Source organism: Heptranchias perlo, chromosome 19 (assembly GCF_035084215.1).
Source record: "Heptranchias perlo isolate sHepPer1 chromosome 19, sHepPer1.hap1, whole genome shotgun sequence".
Lineage (NCBI taxonomy): Eukaryota > Metazoa > Chordata > Chondrichthyes > Hexanchiformes > Hexanchidae > Heptranchias > Heptranchias perlo.
The window spans coordinates 4,332,316-4,351,649 of record NC_090343.1 but is presented as its reverse complement, the minus strand read 5'-3'; the positions used below and the strand labels follow the sequence as shown (position 1 = coordinate 4,351,649).

General features: G+C 44.3%; 1 protein-coding gene across 1 annotated transcript in view; it reads left to right on the top strand.

The window, feature by feature from the left end:
• The window catches only part of LOC137335513 (transcription factor-like 5 protein), a 41,162-nt gene extending 22,110 nt beyond the window's left edge, over window positions 1-19,052 (top strand). Inside the window, exons 5-7 of the mRNA XM_068000852.1 lie at window positions 8,495-8,636; window positions 14,991-15,105; window positions 18,826-19,052. Of these exons, the coding sequence (XP_067856953.1) occupies window positions 8,495-8,636; window positions 14,991-15,105; window positions 18,826-19,052 (484 nt within the window). The remainder of the gene's footprint in view (window positions 1-8,494; window positions 8,637-14,990; window positions 15,106-18,825) is intronic.
• The last annotated feature ends 282 nt before the right edge of the window (window positions 19,053-19,334 follow it).

The window sequence follows — 19,334 nt, the reverse complement described above, 5'->3', positions numbered from 1 at the left end:
TTGGGACTCTACTCATTGGAGTTCAGAAGAATAAGAGGCGATCTTATTGAAACATGTAAGATTGTGAAGGGGCTTGATCGGGTTGATGCAGTAAGGATGTTCCCAAAGATGGGCGAAACTAGAACTAGGGGGCATAATCTTAGAATAAGGGGCTGCTCTTTCAAAACTGAGATGAGGAGAAACTTCTTCACTCAGAGGGTAGTAGGTCTGTGGAATTTGCTGCCCCAGGAAGCTGTGGAAGCTACATCATTAGATAAATTTAAAACAGAAATTTTTCTAGAAGTAAAGGGAATTAGGGGTTATGGGGAGCGGGCAGGAAATTGGACATGAAGCTGAGTTTGGATCGGTCAATGCCCTGTGGGTGGCGGAGAGGGCCCAGGGGCTGTGTGGCCGGGTCCTGCTCCTACTTGTGTTCTTTAGATTTGTGGTTGGGATCAGATCAGCCATGATCTTATTGAATGGCGGAGCATGCTCGAGGGGCCGATTGGCCTACTCCTGCTCCTATTTCTTATGTTCTTATGTAGAAGTGTGAAGTGATACATTTTGGTAGAAAGAATGAGGAGAGGCAATATAAACTAAATGAAACAATTTTGAAGGGTTGCAGGAACAGAGAGACCTGGGGGTGTATATACACAAATCTTTGAAGGTGGCAGGACAAGTTGAGAAGGCTGTTAAAAAAGCATATGGGATCCTTGGCTTTATTAATAGAGACATATAAAGGAGATTCACCAGGATGTTACCAGGGCTGGAGCGCTTCAGCTATGAAGAGAGACTGGGAAGATTGGGTTTGTTTTCCTTGGAGCAGAGGAGGCTGAGGGGGGACATGATTGAGGTGTACAAAATTATGAGGGGCACAGATAGGATGGATACTAAGGAGCTTTTTCCCTTCGTTGAGGGTACTATAACAAGGGGACATAGATTCAAGGTAAAAGGCGGGAGGTTTAGAGGGGATTTGAGAAAGAACTTTTTCACCCAGAGGGTGGTTGGAGTCTGGAACTTACTGCCTGAAAGGGTTGTGGAGGCAGGAACCCTCACAACATTCAAGAAGCATTTGGATGAGCACTTGAAATGCCATAGCATACAAGGCTACGGACCAAATGCTGGAATATGGGATTAGAGTAGACAGGGCTGATGGCCGGCGCGGACACGATGGGCCGAAGGGCCTCTATCCGTGCTGTATAACTCTATGACTCTATGACATTGGGCCCGATATTACCATAGCGGCAGGTTCGCGGCGGGGGGTCGATTCACGCGCCCGGTGAAATCAGTCTGCTCCGAATGCAATCGCAGGCTGATTGGAGCCACTTACCTGTTCTTCCGGGTTCCCCGCTGGTAAGTTGCGTGGCGGGCGGACTGCGCATGCGCAGTAAGGTCTGTCAGCTGGAGGAGCTCTATTTAAAGGGGCAGTCCTCCACTGACTGATGCTGCAAGAAATAGGAAAAATTACAGCATGGAGCAGCCCAGGGGGAAGGCTGCTCCCAGGTTAATGATGCCTCACTCCAGCTGTTATTGGATGGGGTGAGGAGGAGGGGGAGGACAGAGATCTTCCCCCCGGTGGGTGGGAGGAAGCGGCCTGCCTCTGCCACCAAGAAGGTCTGGCTCGAGGTGGCAGAGGAGGTCACCTGCACCACCAACATATCGCGCATCTGCATACAGTGCAGGAGGCGCTGCAATGACCTAAGTAGGTCAGCCGAAGTGAGTACACTTACTCATTCCCCTACACTCCGTCTGCCACATCACCGGCCTCATCCCACATCTCCTTATGCACAGCCAACACTACTCAGTCACATCACTCCTCACACCCACTCAAAGCTCATCCTCATCTTACCTGCACCTACTCACCTCGCCAGTACTCCTCCTGCCACTACCACTCAACCCAATCCTCATACAATCTCATGGCTCTATCTCATACTCACCCTCTCATGCATCTCTTTCACAGCCAGCCTCACTCAACCTGCCACTACCTGTGCTGCAGCCACAGGGCATGCATCACATATGTGCAGTAGGAAGCGAAAGGCAAACGTGTCGTGAGCATGAAGGGGATGCACAAGGCTGTTTGAGGGTTTGTCATGGGTGTTACTTATATTGTATTTCTGATCAACTCACATTACATATTATATTGGCACCACTACTGCCACGTCTTTGCGAATCTTGTCTGGTTTGTGCAATAATGCCCTTTCGTGAGGATCACAATAAAGACCCACAACTGATGCCACCCATTGTGTCACTGCAGAGTGTGTGTAGGTGTATTTGCAGGGCTCTTTTGTGCAGACGACTGAGAGACGTCGGCAATGTCCCCGGTGGCACCCTGGAAGGATGTGGAGGAGAAGTTGTTGAGGGCAATGGTGACTTTGACAGCGACAGGTAAGAAGATGGTGCTCGGGCCAGCCGGGAGCAGCTCGGCATGAAGGAGGCTGCAGATGTCCATGACTACATGTTGAATGGCTCTGAGCCTCCGTGTGCACTGCTGCTCAGAGAGGTCCACGAAGCTGAGCCTCGGTCTGTGGACCTTGTGGCGAGGGTAGTACCCTCTGCGACGCATCTCTCTCTGCAGTTGCCCTCCCTCCTGCTGTGCAGGTGGATGTGTCACAGCACTGTGTTGTGGAGCTCCACGTGTCAGAGGTGGACGGCGAGGCTGGTGATGCTGTTCGCCCTCCGAGGAGGTCACGACTGCAGCTAAGGCGGCCCCCATCCGGAAGATGCACATCTGAGGGGGTCCGCAAGGTAGGTACGTGTGTCTGGACACCGGGGTAAGTGTGCAAGTTGGTGAATTTTATTGTTCGGAGGAGGGTGGTGGAGGCCAAACTTTGTCCAAGGTGACAGAGTGGCCTCCTTCAATGAGTGAGGGTCTCCCCCCACCCCACCTGTCAAATGGACCTTTGCAGCTGCCACAGGCTGATGGCTGCAACACGTCCATTTGAACTGGGAGTGTTTCCCCCAGTACGGGAAACAGTCCCAGTTGTTTGCAAAATCCCACCCCTCCTAAAATATCATGTTAATCAGGTCTCTAAACGACCTGAAATACCTAAATAAATACCTTAAGTGGCACCCCGCCGGCTTTAATTGTGGGGGCTGCGCGCTTATGTCAGCGCGTCAGTGGGGAATCCGGAAATGGGGCGGGTTGGAGCCGGGCTCCTGACCCGCCCCGGGAATCCCCGATTTTCGTAGCCCCCCCGCCAGGAATGCACCCGATTGTAGGTGCGAAAATCGAGCCCATTGAGTACAAAAGCAAAGAAGTTATGCAAAGCCTTAATAAAACACTGGTTAGGTCTCAGCTGGAATATTGTGTTCAGTTCAGGGCACCACACTTTAGGAAGGATGGCAAGGCCTTAGAGAGAGTGCAGAAGAGATTTACTAGAATGGTGCCAGGGATGAGGGTCTTCAGTTGTGTGACGAGACTGGAGAAGCTGGCGTTGTTCTCCTTAGAACAGAGAAGGTTAAGAGGAGGTTTGATAGAGGTGTTCAAAATCATGAACGATTTTGATAGAGTAAATAAGGAAAAACTGTTTTTCATGGCAGAAGGGTTGGTAACCAAGATACAGATTTAAGATGATTGGTGAAAGCACCAGAGGCAACATGAGGAAACATTTTTTTACACAGCGAGTTGTTATGATCTGGAATGCGCTGCCTGAAAGGGTGGAGGAAGCAGATTCAATAATAACTTTCAAAAGGGAATTGGATAAATACTTGAAGGAGAAAGAGCAGGGAAGTGGGACTTATTGGATAGCTCTTTTAAATAGGCATAATGGGCAGAATGGCGGTCTCCTGTCCTGTACCATACTATGATGATAAGAATTATCTAAATGGTAAGAGACATTCCTTTTGTCATGTATATTACTTCTTTAAATTAGATTTTCTCACTGCATCTCTCTTCTGAAAGTGTTGACTCCTCACTGACCTATGGTTCAATAACACTCCACAACTCTGTGCCTATGTGAGCCTTGCCAGTCAGTATGGGCAAGCTATTTTATCACAAAAAGCATCACTACCAATCTGATCCAGTTCGCAGTTGACGTACACACACACACACACACACACACACACACTCCTCCAGCAGGGGTCATTGGATAGTGCCAGGAGAGAACATATGCTGTGTGCACTAATTGTAGAAAAAATTGTACCCCAAATTTTTACAAATAGCCAATTTATTCCAACACCTGCTCCTCCTTGCCCACAAGGGACCTTTAAAAATGAATGTATCTGTGGCCAGGATCCTGACTGCCACCAACTTTTGCTGGTGGGTTCCAGACTTTGCGGGCCTTAGTTGGGCCTGCGATTAAAATGGTGTTCAGCGGGACGGAACTTTCCCATTGAAATTAGCCCCCCGCTCCTTGTGGACTTCCCATACCAGGCAAGTTAAAATGGTGGGGGGTGGGAACTAGTCTGTATCGTGTCGGTAATGTCGTGCGAACCGCCTTCCCCGCCACCACCAGCCATAAACCCCCTCCCGCACCATTCTCGCCAAGTGTGCTGGGCTAAAAGCGACCCTTATCTGCCCTGCCAGCTCAGCTCATTTATCTGATTAGGATTAATGCCTGTGTAACTCCAGTGTACCATTGTGACTGAGGGTGCCCTGTTTGCTTGCACCCTTGCACCCAGGAATGTGCTCAACAGAGATGGCAAGCAGTAACAGCTCTGTTAACAACTGACCTACAATATAAGAAGCCTTTCAAATGGAATCTTGATCTATGTTGAATGAAAAAGATATCACTGCGAAACACCCAAATTCTTATTGACCTACATTTCCAATCACTTCCTTGTATCCCTCCCCACTGGCGTCTCCCTTCCCCCTTCAAACCCCATTTCCTTCTGCGTCTGCCCTTGGAAAAAACTCTCCCCCAAGTCACTTACAACGACACTTTCAAATTCGCAACTGTCTAGTCATTGGCCCTCCATTCAGCATGATACTTCTGCAGCAACCGATTTGCTCACTCACATGCTCACCTCCACCTTTGATGCCCTTGTCCCCAGTAAAACCCTTACTCTCTCCTACTCTGGTCGTTCCCCCTGGTACGGCTCCAATCTCTGCTCTCTTAAGTCCAAGGGACACAGACTTGAAAGTTTATGGTGGGCAACTGGTTTAGCCATTCATTGCCAGAGCTGGCTAGACCACATAAAGCACTGTTGGGTCCTGCTATCCTTTGCTATAACTGCTCACTATTCCAGGATCATCCTGGAATGCAAAGATAACCCCTGGCTTCTCTTCACTACCAACCGTCTTGTTAAACCCCTCACCCCTGCCCCACCACCCTCACCAACAACAACAAGTGCGAGGAGCTCATGGACCACTTTGTCACTAAGATTCAGGATGTGGAGATGCCGGTGATGGACTGGGGTTGACAATTGTAAACAATTTTACAACACCAAGTTATAGTCCAGCAATTTTATTTTAAATTCACAAGCTTTCGGAGGCTTCCTCCTTCCTCAGGTTTTCGTTCACCTGAGGAAGGAGGAAGCCTCCGAAAGCTTGTGAATTTAAAATAAAATTGCTGGACTATAACTTGGTGTTGTAAAATTGTTTACAACTAAGATTCAGACCATCCGTTTAGCTGCCTCTGCCGCATTCCTCCCTTCCCCTAGCCCACCAAGCCAAGATTCCCCCCTGCCCCAGCCCTGAACTCACATCTTTCTCTAGTTTCTCCCCTCATGCCCTCTGCAAGCTCATCTTGTCCATGAGACCCACCTCCTGCTCTCTCAACCATATTCCCACTAAACTGCTGACCATCCAAATCCCCGTCTTGGCCCCCATATTAGCTGATATTGTTAACAGTTCCCTCTCCTCTAGTACTGTCCCCCACCGTTTCAAATCTACTGTCATCACCTCCTCCTCAAAAAACCTGCCCTTGACCCCTCTGTCCTTGCAAACTACCGCCCCTTGTTCAACCTCCCCTTCCTCTCCCAAACCTTGAATGTGTTGTTGCCTCCCAAATCCGTGCCCATCTTTCCATCAACTTCATGTTTGAACCTCTCCAATCAGGTTTTCGCCTCTGCCAGGGCCCTTATCAAAGTCACAAATGACATCCTATGTGACTGTGATGCGCTATCCCTCTTCATCTTTCTCGACCTGACTGCAGCCTTTGACACACCATCCTCTATTGTCCAGCTGAGTGGTACTGTCGTCGCCTGGTTCCATTCTTATCTATCCAGTCGTAGCCAGAGAATCTCCTGCAATGGCTTCTCGTCCTGCACCCTCACTGTTACCTCTGGAATCCCGCAAGTATCTCTCCTTGTTCCCCTCCTATTTCTTATCTACATGTTGCCCCTCAGCAACATAATCCAAAAACACGTCAGGTTTCACATCTACGCTGACAACACCCAGCTCTACTTCACCTCTACCCACCTCTCTTAACTCCTCCACTGCCTATGATCTGTCACGCTGCATGTCCGACATCCAGTATTGGACGAGCAGAAATTTCTTCCAATTAAATATTGGGAAGACCGAAGCCATTGTCTTCGGCCCCCGCCACAAATTCCGTTCCATAGTAACCGATTCCATGCCCCCCACTCTGGCCACTGTCTGAGGCTGAACCAGACTGTTTGCAACCTCGGCATCCTAGTTGACCCTGAGCTGAGCTTAGTCTCCATTTCCATCACCAAGACCGCTACTAATATCTGTAATTTCACCCATCACCGCCCATGACTCAGCCCATCTTCTGCTGGAACCCTCCATCCATGCTTTTGTCACCACCAGACTCGACTATTCTTATAGCCAGCCTCCCATCTTCCACCCTTCGTAAACTTGAGCTCATCCAAAACCCTGCTGCCCGTATCCTAACTTGCACCACGTACCGGTCGTCCATTACCCTGTGCTTGCTGACCTACATTGGCTCCCGGTTCAGCAATGTCTCAAATTTAAAATTCTCATCCTCCTCCAGACCTACAATCCTCCGAGATCTCTGTGTTTCTCCAATTCTGGCCTCTTGTGCAGCCCCAATTTCCTTCGCCCTGTGATTGGCGGTCGTGCCTTCAGCTGCCTTGGTCCCTAAGCTCTGGAATTCCCTCCCTAAACCTCTCACTCCTCCTTTAAGACGCTCCTTAAAACCTACCTCTTTGTTCAAGCTTTTGACCACCTGTCCTAATATCTCCTTATGTGGCTCGGTGTCAAATTTTGTCCATCCAACTCATTCAGAATTCCGGCACATGTACCCTATCCTGTTCTAAGTCCAACTTATCTATTACCTCTGTCATCATTGACCTCAACTGGCTCCTCATCTCTCAGTGCATTGATTTAAAAATCCTTATTTTATTTTTCAATCCCCCTAAAGCCTTGTGCCATCTTACCTCTGCAATCTCCTTAAGTTCCGCCTTGCATCCTTTGCATTTTCAGTTTGGTCCTACTGTACACTCCGTTCTAGGTGACAGAACCTCCAGCCATCACGTCCCTGCACTCTGGAATTCACTTCCCACACCTGGTTACATCTCTCCCCACTTTCAAAAGCCTCCTCAATACCTACCTTATCAAACATTTACCTGAGGAAGGAGGAAGTCTCTGAAAGCTTGTGAATTTAAAATAAAATTGCTGGACTATAACTTGGTGTTGTAAAATTGTTTACAATTACCTTATCAACCACATCGCTAGTCACTTTCCCTTAATCTTCTTTCATTTCCTGCTCATCTTTATTAAAAGAGCTATGTAACTGCAAGTTGTTTGTTGACACATTGGTTAATATTATCAATCCAGAGACTGATATTCTGTGCACTTTTTAAAGAAATCTTTATAACCATTGAAGACTTATGAGAACATTTCTATCATTTAACAGTTACTGCCTTAGTTGAGTCAGTCCATAGGGATTCTTGTATATGTCCTCTATTTTTAGTGAAACTGAGAAAAAAAATTATGTGGGATATTTGTTGAATATAAACAAACTTGGTTGCCATCAATCCCCAGCAGAATTTGTAACTGTTAGCCTAGCAAGTTTACAAGCTTTATTTTCTCCCGCCTGGTTATTGACACTACAGGGAGTGGTTATTTTCTTGGTTTTGTTCTGAATTGTACATAATACTAGCACTACAGTGAAGTTTCTTTGAGAAAATATATGGACTGTACTGTAAACAAAATGTCTTTGTCATGACAAAAGTAAATTGTCTTATTCTGCCCCTCCTTGAGAAGGTTCACGAAAATAAAATGGTGCCAGAATTCCACTGATTGATAGTCAATGGCCAAACTGGTTGTATCACACTAGTATCAGTAGATCATTGAAAAGAAGTGATCCCATTGGCGAAGTGAACAGGTTTTGATGCATTTTAAACATTGCATTCCTAAAGTATTAATGATGGATTGAACTGCTCCAGTATTTTAATCAGCATCTGATAACTTATTCCATAATATTATGATTACCATAGTAGATAATCAGCTGTCATGAAAAAACAGTATATTTGATGAATAAAGATAAAGGAGAGATGAAGTATTCTGTTGATGTGCATCAAACAACCCTGATACTTGGATTTTTAAAAATTATAGTTGGGATTCACTGAAACTTGCATATATTCGCAGGCGTAGAATCCGTATTTGCTGTGATGAGCTGAATTATCTTGTTCCATTCTGCAATTCTGAAACTGATAAAGCTACAACTTTACAGTGGACCACTGCCTTTTTGAAGTATATTCAGGAAAAACACGGCGATACACTAAAAAAGGTAGGTTACATTTTTTCCAAGTGTTTTTCCCTCCTCTCCTGTGAGCTGGGGGGGGGGGGGGGGGGAGTTATTTTTTTTCAGTAGCTTATACAGTTTAAGCTGTTGAATACAAATTCTAATCTACAGATGTTGCTCAGCATGATGTTTTTTGTTGTGTAAAAGAGGGGGAATTGACCTTTGCACCAGACAACAAAGAAATGTTTGAGGTGCTGAGTTCAGACGTTGTTGCTGAGACAATCAGGCAAACCCAAATCATGCAAATGACCACCAGTTCAAGGTCCCAGTCATTGGTAACTTGACTGGGAAAATCCTCCCTAGCCCAGTGCTACACCATTGACAGCCTCAACAAGAACTAAAAATTCACCGTGGAAGTTAGGGGGAGGAGAATGATCTCTTTAAATCATGTAAATAACTGAGAAAAAAAACTTTTTCAATAGAAAAAATACGAATAAATAAAATAATCTCAAATGTGGGAGGAAGGGCAAATAATAAATCTGATGCAAGTAGCTGAGGAGAAAAGATTTTGGGGAGGGAAGAACAAATCTACTTGCTTCTTAAGCAAGTTAATGTTAGAGATAGGTTTTAAGGAGGGTCTTAAAGGAGGATAGAGAGGCGGAGAGGTTTAGAGAGGGATTTCCAGAGCTTAGGGCCGAGGCAGCTGAAGACATGGCCACCAATAGTGGAGCGATGAAAATCGAGGATGTGCAAGAGGCCAGAATTGGAAAAGTGCAGAGATCTCGGAGGGTTGTAGGGCTGAAGGAGGTTACAGAGATAGGATGGGGAGAGGCCATGGAGGGATTTGAAAACAAGGATGAGAATATTAAAATCGAGGCTCTGCCGGACCGGGAGCCAATGTAGGTCAGCGAACACATGGGCAAAAGGGGACTTGGTTTGAGTTAGGTTACGGGCAGTAGAGTTTTAGATGAGCTCAAGTTTACGGAGGGTGCAAGGTGGGAGGCCATGATGACAAACTATAGTTATGAGAATGGATTTGAGATACTGGGACTATCTCCACTGGAACGGAAGAAGCTAAGAGGAGATTTAATAGGGGTTTTCAAAATTAATGGGGTTATGGACAGGGTGCATAAGGAATAATAATATTTCCTCTGGTTAGAGAATCAGTGATGAGGGGTCGTCAATTTAAAATTGCTATTAAGAAAGTAAGGAGAGAGGTCAGGAGAAATTTCATTACACAAGGGGTTGTTAGAACATGGAATGCTTTGCCACAAGAAGTAGTTGAAGAAAAAACTATTCAAGAGAAGAGTAGATAAACACTTGAAGCAGAGGAAGATACAGATTATGCGGATCGAACTGGGCAGTGGGATTAGTATTGGATTGCTCTAGCAAAGAGCCAGCACAGACATGATGAATTAAATGGCCTCCTGTTGCATCTGATCCATGATTACCTGTAATGTTTTCAGCATGCGCTTCCACAGATGATCTTACCAATATTCTTGTCCTCGAGAACATGTCTTGCAAATCCACCTACACTTTGTCTTTCTAACTCGTGCTCAGTGCTTCACTAAGTGCTACCACCAAGTCAAAGGCTGCAGAAAGGATGAGGAAGACTAAAGCACCATTGTCACAGTCACAGAGGGTATCATTTATGACTTTTATTGGTGCTGTGGCATGGGCAGGGACATGATTGGAGAGATTCAAACATGGAGTTGTGGGAAATACAGGCAGGGATTTGGGAGTTTTTTTTAATTCGTTCATGGGATGTGGGCGTCGCTGGCGAGGCCAGCATTTATTGCCCATCCCTAATTGCCCTTGAGAAGGTGGCGGTGAGCCGCCTTCTTGAACTGCTGCAGTCCGTGTGGTGAAGGTTCTCCCACAGTGCTGTTAAGAAGGGAGTTCCAGGAATTTGACCCAGCGACAATGAAAGAACGACGATATATTTCCAAGTTGGGATGGTGTGTGACTTGGAGGGGAACGTGCAGGTGGCGTTATTCCCATGTGCCTGCTGCTCTTGTCCTTCTAGGTGGTAGAGGTCGCGGGTTTGGGAGGTGCTGTCGAAGAAGCCTTGGCGAGTTGCTGCAGTGCATCCTGTGGATGGTACACACTGCAGCCACTGTGCACCAGTGGTGAAGGGAGTGAATGTTTAGGGTGGTGGACGGGATGCCAATCAAGCAGGCTGCTTTGTCCTGGATGGTGTCGAGCTTCTTGAGTGTTGTTGGAGCTGCACTCATCCAGGCAAGTGGAGAATATTCCATCATACTCCTGACTTGTGCCTTGTAGATGGTGGAAAGGCTTTGGGGAGTCAGGAGGTGAGTCACTCGCCGCAGAATAACCTGCCTCGGACCTGCTCTTGTAGCCACAGTATTTTTGTGGCTGGTCCAGTTACGTTTCTGGTCAATGGTGACCCCCAGGATGTTGATGGTGTGGGATTCGGCGATGGTAATGCCGTTGAATGTCAAGGGGAGGTGGTTAGACTCTCTCTTGTTGGAGATTGTCATTGCCTGGCACTTGTCTGGCGCGAATGTTACTTGTCACTTATAAGCCCAAGCCTGGATGTTGTCCAGGTCTTGCTGCATGCGGGCTCGGACTGCTTCATTATTTGAGGGGTTGCGAATGGAACTGAACACTGTGCAATCATCAGCGAACATCCCCATTTCTGACCTTATGTTGGAGGGAAGGTCATTGATGAAGCAGCTGAAGATGGTTGGGCCAAGGACACTGCCCTGAGGAACTCCTGCAGCAATGCCCTGGGGCTGAGATGATTGGCCTCCAACAACCACTACCATCTTCCTTTGTGCTAGGTATGACACCAGCCACTGGAGAATTTTCCCCCTGACTCCCATTGACTTCAATTTTACTAGGGCTCCTTGGTGCCACACTCGGTCAAATGCTGCCTTGATGTCAAGGGCAGTCACTCTCACCTCACCTCTGGAATTCAGCTCTTTTGTCCATATTTGGACCAAGGCTGTAATGAGGTCTGGTGCCGAGTGGTCCTGGCGGAACCCAAACTGAGCATCGGTGAGTAGGTTGTTGGTGCGTAAGTGCCGCTTGATAGCACTGTCGACGACACCTTCCATCGCTTTGCTGATGATTGAGAGTAGACTGATGGGACGGTAATTGGCTGGATTGGATTTGTCCTGCTTTTTGTGGACAACATGTTCAAGGACTTTGGAGAAAAAGGGAGGTTGGAGTTGGGACCGTAGTTTGAAAGGATAGAGGGATCTAGGGTGGTTTTTATTTAGGCTGATGATAACATTTCTGAAAGGGAGGGGGACAGTACTTGAGGAAAGGGAACCGTTTACCATTCAGCTAGCATGGTGCCAGGAAAGGAAGTTGGGTGGTCAGCAGTTTAGAGGGAATGGGGTCTGGGGAGCAGGAGGTGGGTTTCATGGACAAGATGATCTCAGAGCAGACATGTTATGAGATATTAGTCAAACTAGAGAAAGAGTTGGGAATAGGGCTAGGAAAGAGGGGAATCTAAAGGGCATGGGGTGCGGTTTGGCTTGCTGGGGAAAGGAAGCAGCAGAGGCAGCTGAACAAACGATCTCAATCTTGCAATTGAAGGTGTAGGGAGCAGGAAGGGTGGGTTTAAAGATTTGGTTGGTAGTGGAGAAAAGAAGCCAGGGATTATCTTTACTCTCCATGTTGGATCTTCTAAAAGTGGGAAGGTTTTGGCAGAGGAGAGTGAGGTCTGTTGGTGCTTGATGTGTTCCAGACAGATCTGGTGATGGATGGCTAAACCAGTTGTGCTTTAGATACTCTCAAGTCTGCTCCCCTTGAATTGAGGGAGTGAAGATAGGGGCTATGCTACGGGGAATGACCGGGATGGGAGAGAGTAAAGGTTTTGCTGGGCACAAGTGCATCAAAGTTGGAAGTGATTGAGTGGTAGACAGCTGCAGAAATATTATGACGAATGGAGGGCCAGAGGCTAGGCAGTTGGTAGCTTGAAAGTAATTGTAAATGACTTGAGGGAGAGTTTTTTCCAAGGGCAGACGTGTGGAATAAGATGAGTTGATGGAAGGAGGAGAAGGTATCAAAGGCTTAGGGGAAGAGATCAAGGTACGATTTGGTGATACGGGCCACAGCGGTTTGGGTGAGGCAGGTGATGGAAAGTATAGCTGGGGAGACATCAGTATGGGGCAAGGTGTTGCCATCCGTGAGCTAAAATCAAGAGCAACAGTAAGCAAACATACCTATTTTCATCCAATAACTCAGTGACTTTTAATACTTACGGTGCAATCATGTGGTTAGAACAATCAGAGAGCCAATGCACTTCATAAAGCTGTGTGTAGAATTAATCAGCTGCTCTCATGCTGCTCTTATTTATACCTGTATTACTATTAACTTGTTTGATCTTATTTTCCACCATATTTAATGACCCACTAGCAAAGTTGTAGGAACACATGGCTTTGAAACGTGAGTTCTGAGGATGCAGCTTTGTTAGGTTATCATTAACGCAGGCTGCTTCCATTTCAGCTTTCTGTACGCTAATCCAGTATCCTTACATCTTTGGTGTCCAGTTCCCTCACGCCACCGGGTCAGTAATTACTAAAAGCCATTCCTCCTAGATTATGTAATACTGTTGTAATGAATTAAAAAATGTAGACAAATAATAGCTAATGGGATAACTGGTTAATTCGAATTTTTTTTTTTTGGTTAATTTTTAAAGAGTTCCCGATAGTGAGTCTCCCTCAACACTGTTCAAAGTTGAATCTTCATCAATCCACTTTAGGAAAGATGTCAAGGCCTTGGAGAGGGTGCAGAGGAGATTTACTAGAATGGTACCAGGGATGCGGGATATTAGTTATGTGGAGAGACTGGAGAAGCTGGGGTTGTTCTCCTTAGAGCAGAGAAGGTTAAGGGGAGATTTAATAGAGGCATTCAAAATCCTGAAGGGTTTTGATAAATAAGGAGAAACTGTTTCCAGTGGTAGAATGATCAGTAACCAGAGGATACAGATTTAAGGTAATTGGCAAAAGAACCAGAGGCGAGATGAGGAGAATTTTTTTTATACTGTGAGTTGTTATGATCTGGAATGCACTGCCTGAAAGGGTGATGGAAGCAGATTCAATAATAACTTTCAAAAGGGGATTGTATAAATACTTGAAGGGGAAAAAATTGCAGGACTATGGGGAAAGGGCAGGGGATTGGGACTATTTGGTTAGCTCTTCAAAGAGCTGGCACAGGCACGATGGGCCGAATGGCCGCCTTCTGTGCTGTATGATTCTATGATAAAGCAGCTTCTGAACGCATGTAAAGCTACCATGATGTCTACTGCTAATTGTTTAGTCTGTATTGTGCCCTCACTTTCAGATGCCTTTCCTTAAATAAAGTCTGTAGGTATTTGAGGAGATGAATAAAGAGGAAAATAATGTTTCTACAATTCCCTAGTTATTCAATAATGGTCTTGAGCTGTGGAAATATTTGTTGAACATTCCTGTTAAGGCTCAAAAATCAACAGGCTCTATAATTGCTATATAAAGTCCAGAATTTGTAATTAAAATATATGTTGCATTTTTAACAAAAATAATTCTTTGTATATCATTTTAGTAAAATACTTAATATACTTGCATGTGAATATCTATAACAAATTTATTGTCTTGAGACCTTATCTTTAAAAAATTTGCTTTTAAAAATAATTAAGTGATCTAAAGTGTAAAACTTGTCATACAATGATCACTTTCTGATTGGTTAAAGTCTATAAACCATGGAACAGACAAGATATGCATTAGGAAAAATAAAAATCACAGGCACGTGGCCTTCTAAGAAAACTTTCATCCAGAACCCATGTGATAGCCCTTTTCTGGATCTGTAAAAGCAATCTTCATGTATTCATTTCAATTCACTTTATTTTACAATCAGTGTCATGTATAATGCAAGCTGCTCAACCATGTGAGAGAAGTGTGTATAAAGCCTTTATCAGGCAAGTTCTTGTCTGAATCCCTAAGAAAGGGTACAGTCCCTAAGAAATAGGTACATTAGGAATACCAGTATATACAATAGCCTATCCATGGGTTCAGACCCTCATTCTCAGCAGGGTTCAAAAAATCAAGAATCCAGTCCTGGGTCTCAACACTCAGCAACACAGAGAGAGGAACAAGAATAGGCTTGATCACTTCACAATATTAGCCATGTAAAGAAAGAAAGCTTCAAGCCGTGGCTTAAGTGCCTCTTTGTGGAAGATTCACATCTGGTCAAATTTTAGTGCCTCATAGTGACTGACTACAGGGGCAATGGAGGTAGTATCAGATCTCAACAACTGAAGTAGGTCGGCCAGTGGACTAAAGAGGCATGAGGTACAATGAAAAACAATTACATAAAATAAAGCTTAAAAACTCATTACTTTTACTGTTGGTAGAGTAAATGGTAAATAGTTGAATATTCTTTATCTTCAAGGAATTTGAGAGTGTTTTCTGTGGGAAAACTGGCAGGCGACTGAAACAACCAAGAGTAGAAGCACCAGTAGATCACTCAGTAACTACCAGTCTACACAATCATGGTGTGATGGAAGGTAAATGAACTCCAGTATGAGTGAAGTTACAACTCCAAGAGAGACACAAAGTTAGACGTATCTGCCCGATTCACCATATCAAAACCCAGGGTCAGGAAATGGAAAAGTGTAGCCAAGCACAGAACTGTAAGCCCTTTGTCATCCCAGCGTAGTGGCAAGGTAGTATTATCTCTGGCAATGTTCAGAACTCTAAACTTGCACTGTAAAATCAAAGATGGTGGCAGAAAATTTGAGTCCACTATGATTTGTGCCATATAAATGTTTGTGCTGCCCCAATCCCCATAAGAAGAAGTCCTATCTTCTTATTTAGCTGTCTATAATCTTTTATTTGTACTTTATTTTTCCTCTCCTTCAAATTTTCTGTTGGAGGGAAGGAACAGTCCAACGCATAGACAACCAGGATGATAATCTAAATGCTGCTGCTTGATCAGTCTGTCCAGGTGTATGCTTGTGGTGGAAAGAAACCTCTCCCATGCTCAGATTTCCTGCTTTTCTGGTTGAGTCTGACAAGCACCCCACTAGAGAAAACCCAAATATGAATGTCAGTCATCAGTGACATTTAAATTTAGCTCAGTTGAAGATCCAACACCATTGTCGTAGCTACCAGGCCACCCATGTAAAACCTTTCAAAATATTTTAATATACATTATATAAAAATCACGGGAGACTCACATTTTCGCTACCTATCTTTGACATTTAAATTAGATGCAGTTGGAGCAGTGGTGTTGGACAATCTCAGCAATGGTATGGTGTCTGAACATTGTGTTTTTGGTTTGTTAGCTGGAAACTGTTGACAATAGCAACTTTAACACGCTGAACAACTCTACACCTAAATGCTGCTAATAAAGCGAAAGCACAGTTAAAGAGACAGTATCCACTTAACTATAAACAATCAAACATACATAACTATGATGTTACTTGGTGAAATCTAGTAGGATTAATAGAAGGAGTGCAGAAATGTGCATGTTTTACTGTACCTAAAGATTTCGTATCGCGGTATGAAACTAAACAGTTTGGGGAAAAACTATGTAACACTTTTTCACAAGACTGAAGCACTTTAATAAAGCATGCTAAGAGGGTTGTTAAGTTTTATATGTCATTCTGAGTGTGGCAAAAAAAACAAAAACGAATGCTGTCCCTTTAATGGAAACTGATAGTTAACTTCTGTATAAGCTTTAAAATTTATGCAATATATTTAAAGTACAAGATATTTATAATCTTTAACAGCAACACAAAATGATTCCTTGCTCTACAAAGAGGTTTTATTCATTAAGTGGAATCTGTTTGCAGTTTTATTTCAATGACCAGTTAATTGTTGAAGGAGCTATTGATCTGTAAAATAAAGGATGACCAAATACTTCAAAAATAAACTTGTTTCATAAATTAGTAAACCATACAGTGTATACTGTATTATCATTTAAGTATATTTAATATTTATTTAGGTTAAACTGCATAGCTTTTAGTTAATATGTTCAAAATAAATATAAACAGTAAGCCCTTGAAGGGTTTTCTGTCAACTTAAGCAGTGTGTAAATAACAAAGCAAATGTATTATTGTGATGTTTCACAGAATATAAAAACATTCAGATATACAAAAGATCTATCATTTACATTAAGTTTTAAAACAAATTATTTGTATTTTATCTTTTTTGAGCAAATAAAGGTATTCATCCAAAGATTTTTGTTATTTATTGAGTCTGTCTTTAAAATTGTAATATAGAGAAATGTAAAACAAGATTTTTAAGACTTCACACATTTATTGAGGGATTTTTACAGGTGTCAAAAAAGGAATTGTTCCAGTTCTTATTAAGTTATTAAAATAGATTTAAGACTCAATTATCAGATAAGTGTAACAATATCTATAATTTCTAGTCACAATCTCATACCATGGGCATAACTTGGCAAAAGCTACAACAAAGGTGTTGTATTTTCCTCCTCTCTTAAGAAAAGTGTATTGGTACACCCAAGACTGATCTCATAACACAACAGACTTCCTCCATGCTGTAATTATGTAATGATGTGGAGATGCCGGTGATGGACTGGGGTGGACAAATGTAAGCAATCTTACAACACCAGGTTATAGTCCAACAGTTTTATTTGAAAATCACAAGCTTTCGGAGCTTACCTCCTTCGTCAGGTGATTGATCACTCACCTGACGAAGGAGGTAAGCTCCGAAAGCTTGTGATTTTCAAATAAAACTGTTGGACTATAACCTGGTGTTGTAAGAGTAATTATGTAAAATAGTGCTTTCCCACAGTCAATTCTGTATAGTTGGGCCTTTAACTAGGGTATTTACATAAAATGCAAAGAATTTTCTTTCAGTTTCCCATGCTGCCCACTATTCCTCAAATTTAACAAATAGTTTTGAGCCAATCACAGCAGTCTGCAATTATCATAATTTAGCACCTTAAACAAGCAGAAAATGAGCCTCTTGACCTTTCTAAGAAACAAACTTTCACAAACACAGATGTTTAATGGGTGAAAACTTTAGAACGAGTACAGAAAAAATAGACCAGAAAGATGCGTTTTACACACCTAGTGGTGAGTTTGATTATGGAAAAGGCACTGGGCAAACTGCAGCCTCCGATACACACCACTCAATCCACATGCAAGAAAGCAAGCCTGGTCGATGCCATGTGTGCCACCCATAGATGGCGGCAGTAAGTCAGGAAGGAATTCTGTGACAGCAAGAAGAAAACCAAGCAAAATTCTCATTTTAACCAATTGTAAAACTATGCGTGGTGAGCTACAGAAGAACAAAGTGTAGACACTACCCAAATAAGCTACAGTGGAAATTTTTGGCCTGGAAAGGCTGGAGAGTGACAAGAGTAAGGAAGAAATGAATGCTGAGCCATAGGAGAAGATATTGGGAGGATGCCCAAAACCTTGGTCGAAGAGCTAGGTTTTAAGAACGGTCTTAAAGAAGGAGAGGGAGGTAGAGAGACAGAAGGGTTTAGGGAGGGAATGTGGGGCCTAGGCGGCTGAAGGCAGGGCTTCCAATGGTGAGGTGAAGGGAGGGGTGGGTGGATGCAGAAGTGACCAGAGTCAGAGGAGTGGAGATTTTGAAGAAGAGGGAGTTGCAAGACTGGGGGAGGGTACAGAGATAGGGAGCGGCGAGGTCATAAAGGGATTTAAACACAAGGATGAAAATTTTAAATTTGAGGCATTGGACAACCTGGAACCAATGTAGATCAGCAAGCGCAGGGTGATGGGGGACAGGACCTGGTGCTGGATAGGATACAGGCAGCAGAATTTTGGATGAGCTGAAGTTTATGAAAGGTGGCAAATAGGAGGCCAGCCAGGAGAGCATCGGAATAGTCAAGTCAGGAGGAGACTGGAGGCATAGCTGAGGGTTTAGGTAGCAGATAGACTGAGGCATAGGCTGGCCATGTTACAGAGGTGGAAATAGGCAGTCTTTCTGACAGAGAGGATATAGGGTCGGAAACTCAGTTTAGGAGTAAATAAGATGCCGAGGTTGCAAACAGTCTGATTCAACCTGAGACAGTGCGATGGAATCGATGGCTAGGGTATGAAGTTTGTGGTGCAGACCGAAAACGATGGCTACGGTCTTACCAATGGAGGAAAATGTGGCTGATCCGAGACTGGATATTGGACAAGCAGTCTTATAGCACAGAGGCAGTGGAGGGGTCGAGAGTGATGGTGGAGAGGTAGAGCTGGGTGTCATCAGCATACACATGCAAGCTGACCCCATGTCTACAGAGGATGTCGCCAAGGGGCAGCATGTGGTTGAAGAAGAAGTGAGGAACTCCAGAGGTAACTATGCAGTGATAGGAGGAGAAGTCATTGCTGCAGATGCTTTGTTTACAATTGGATTGGTAAGAGTGGAACTGAGCAAGGGTAGTCCCACTGAGCTGGACTATGGAGGAGAGGCATTGGTGAAGCAAGATGTGGTTGGTGGACCATGTCAAAGGCTACAGAGAGATTGAGAAAGGATAATGCACCACGGTCGCAGTCAGCAGAATACCATTTGTTACCTTGCTTAGGGCCGTTCTGGTGCAGTGGCAGGAGCAGAAACCTGATTGTAGAGACTCAAACAGGGAGTTGTGGAGAAAGATGGGCACAGATTTGGGAGGTGACAACACATCCATAATGTGCTGGACTAGTGGTTGGCTGAACTAGAAACCTTGTTGAATCAGGCTATTGTCCCACAATACCCTGATTGCTGCTCTGTCTAACACAGGGTCAGCAATGGGGTTCATTTCTAGGAG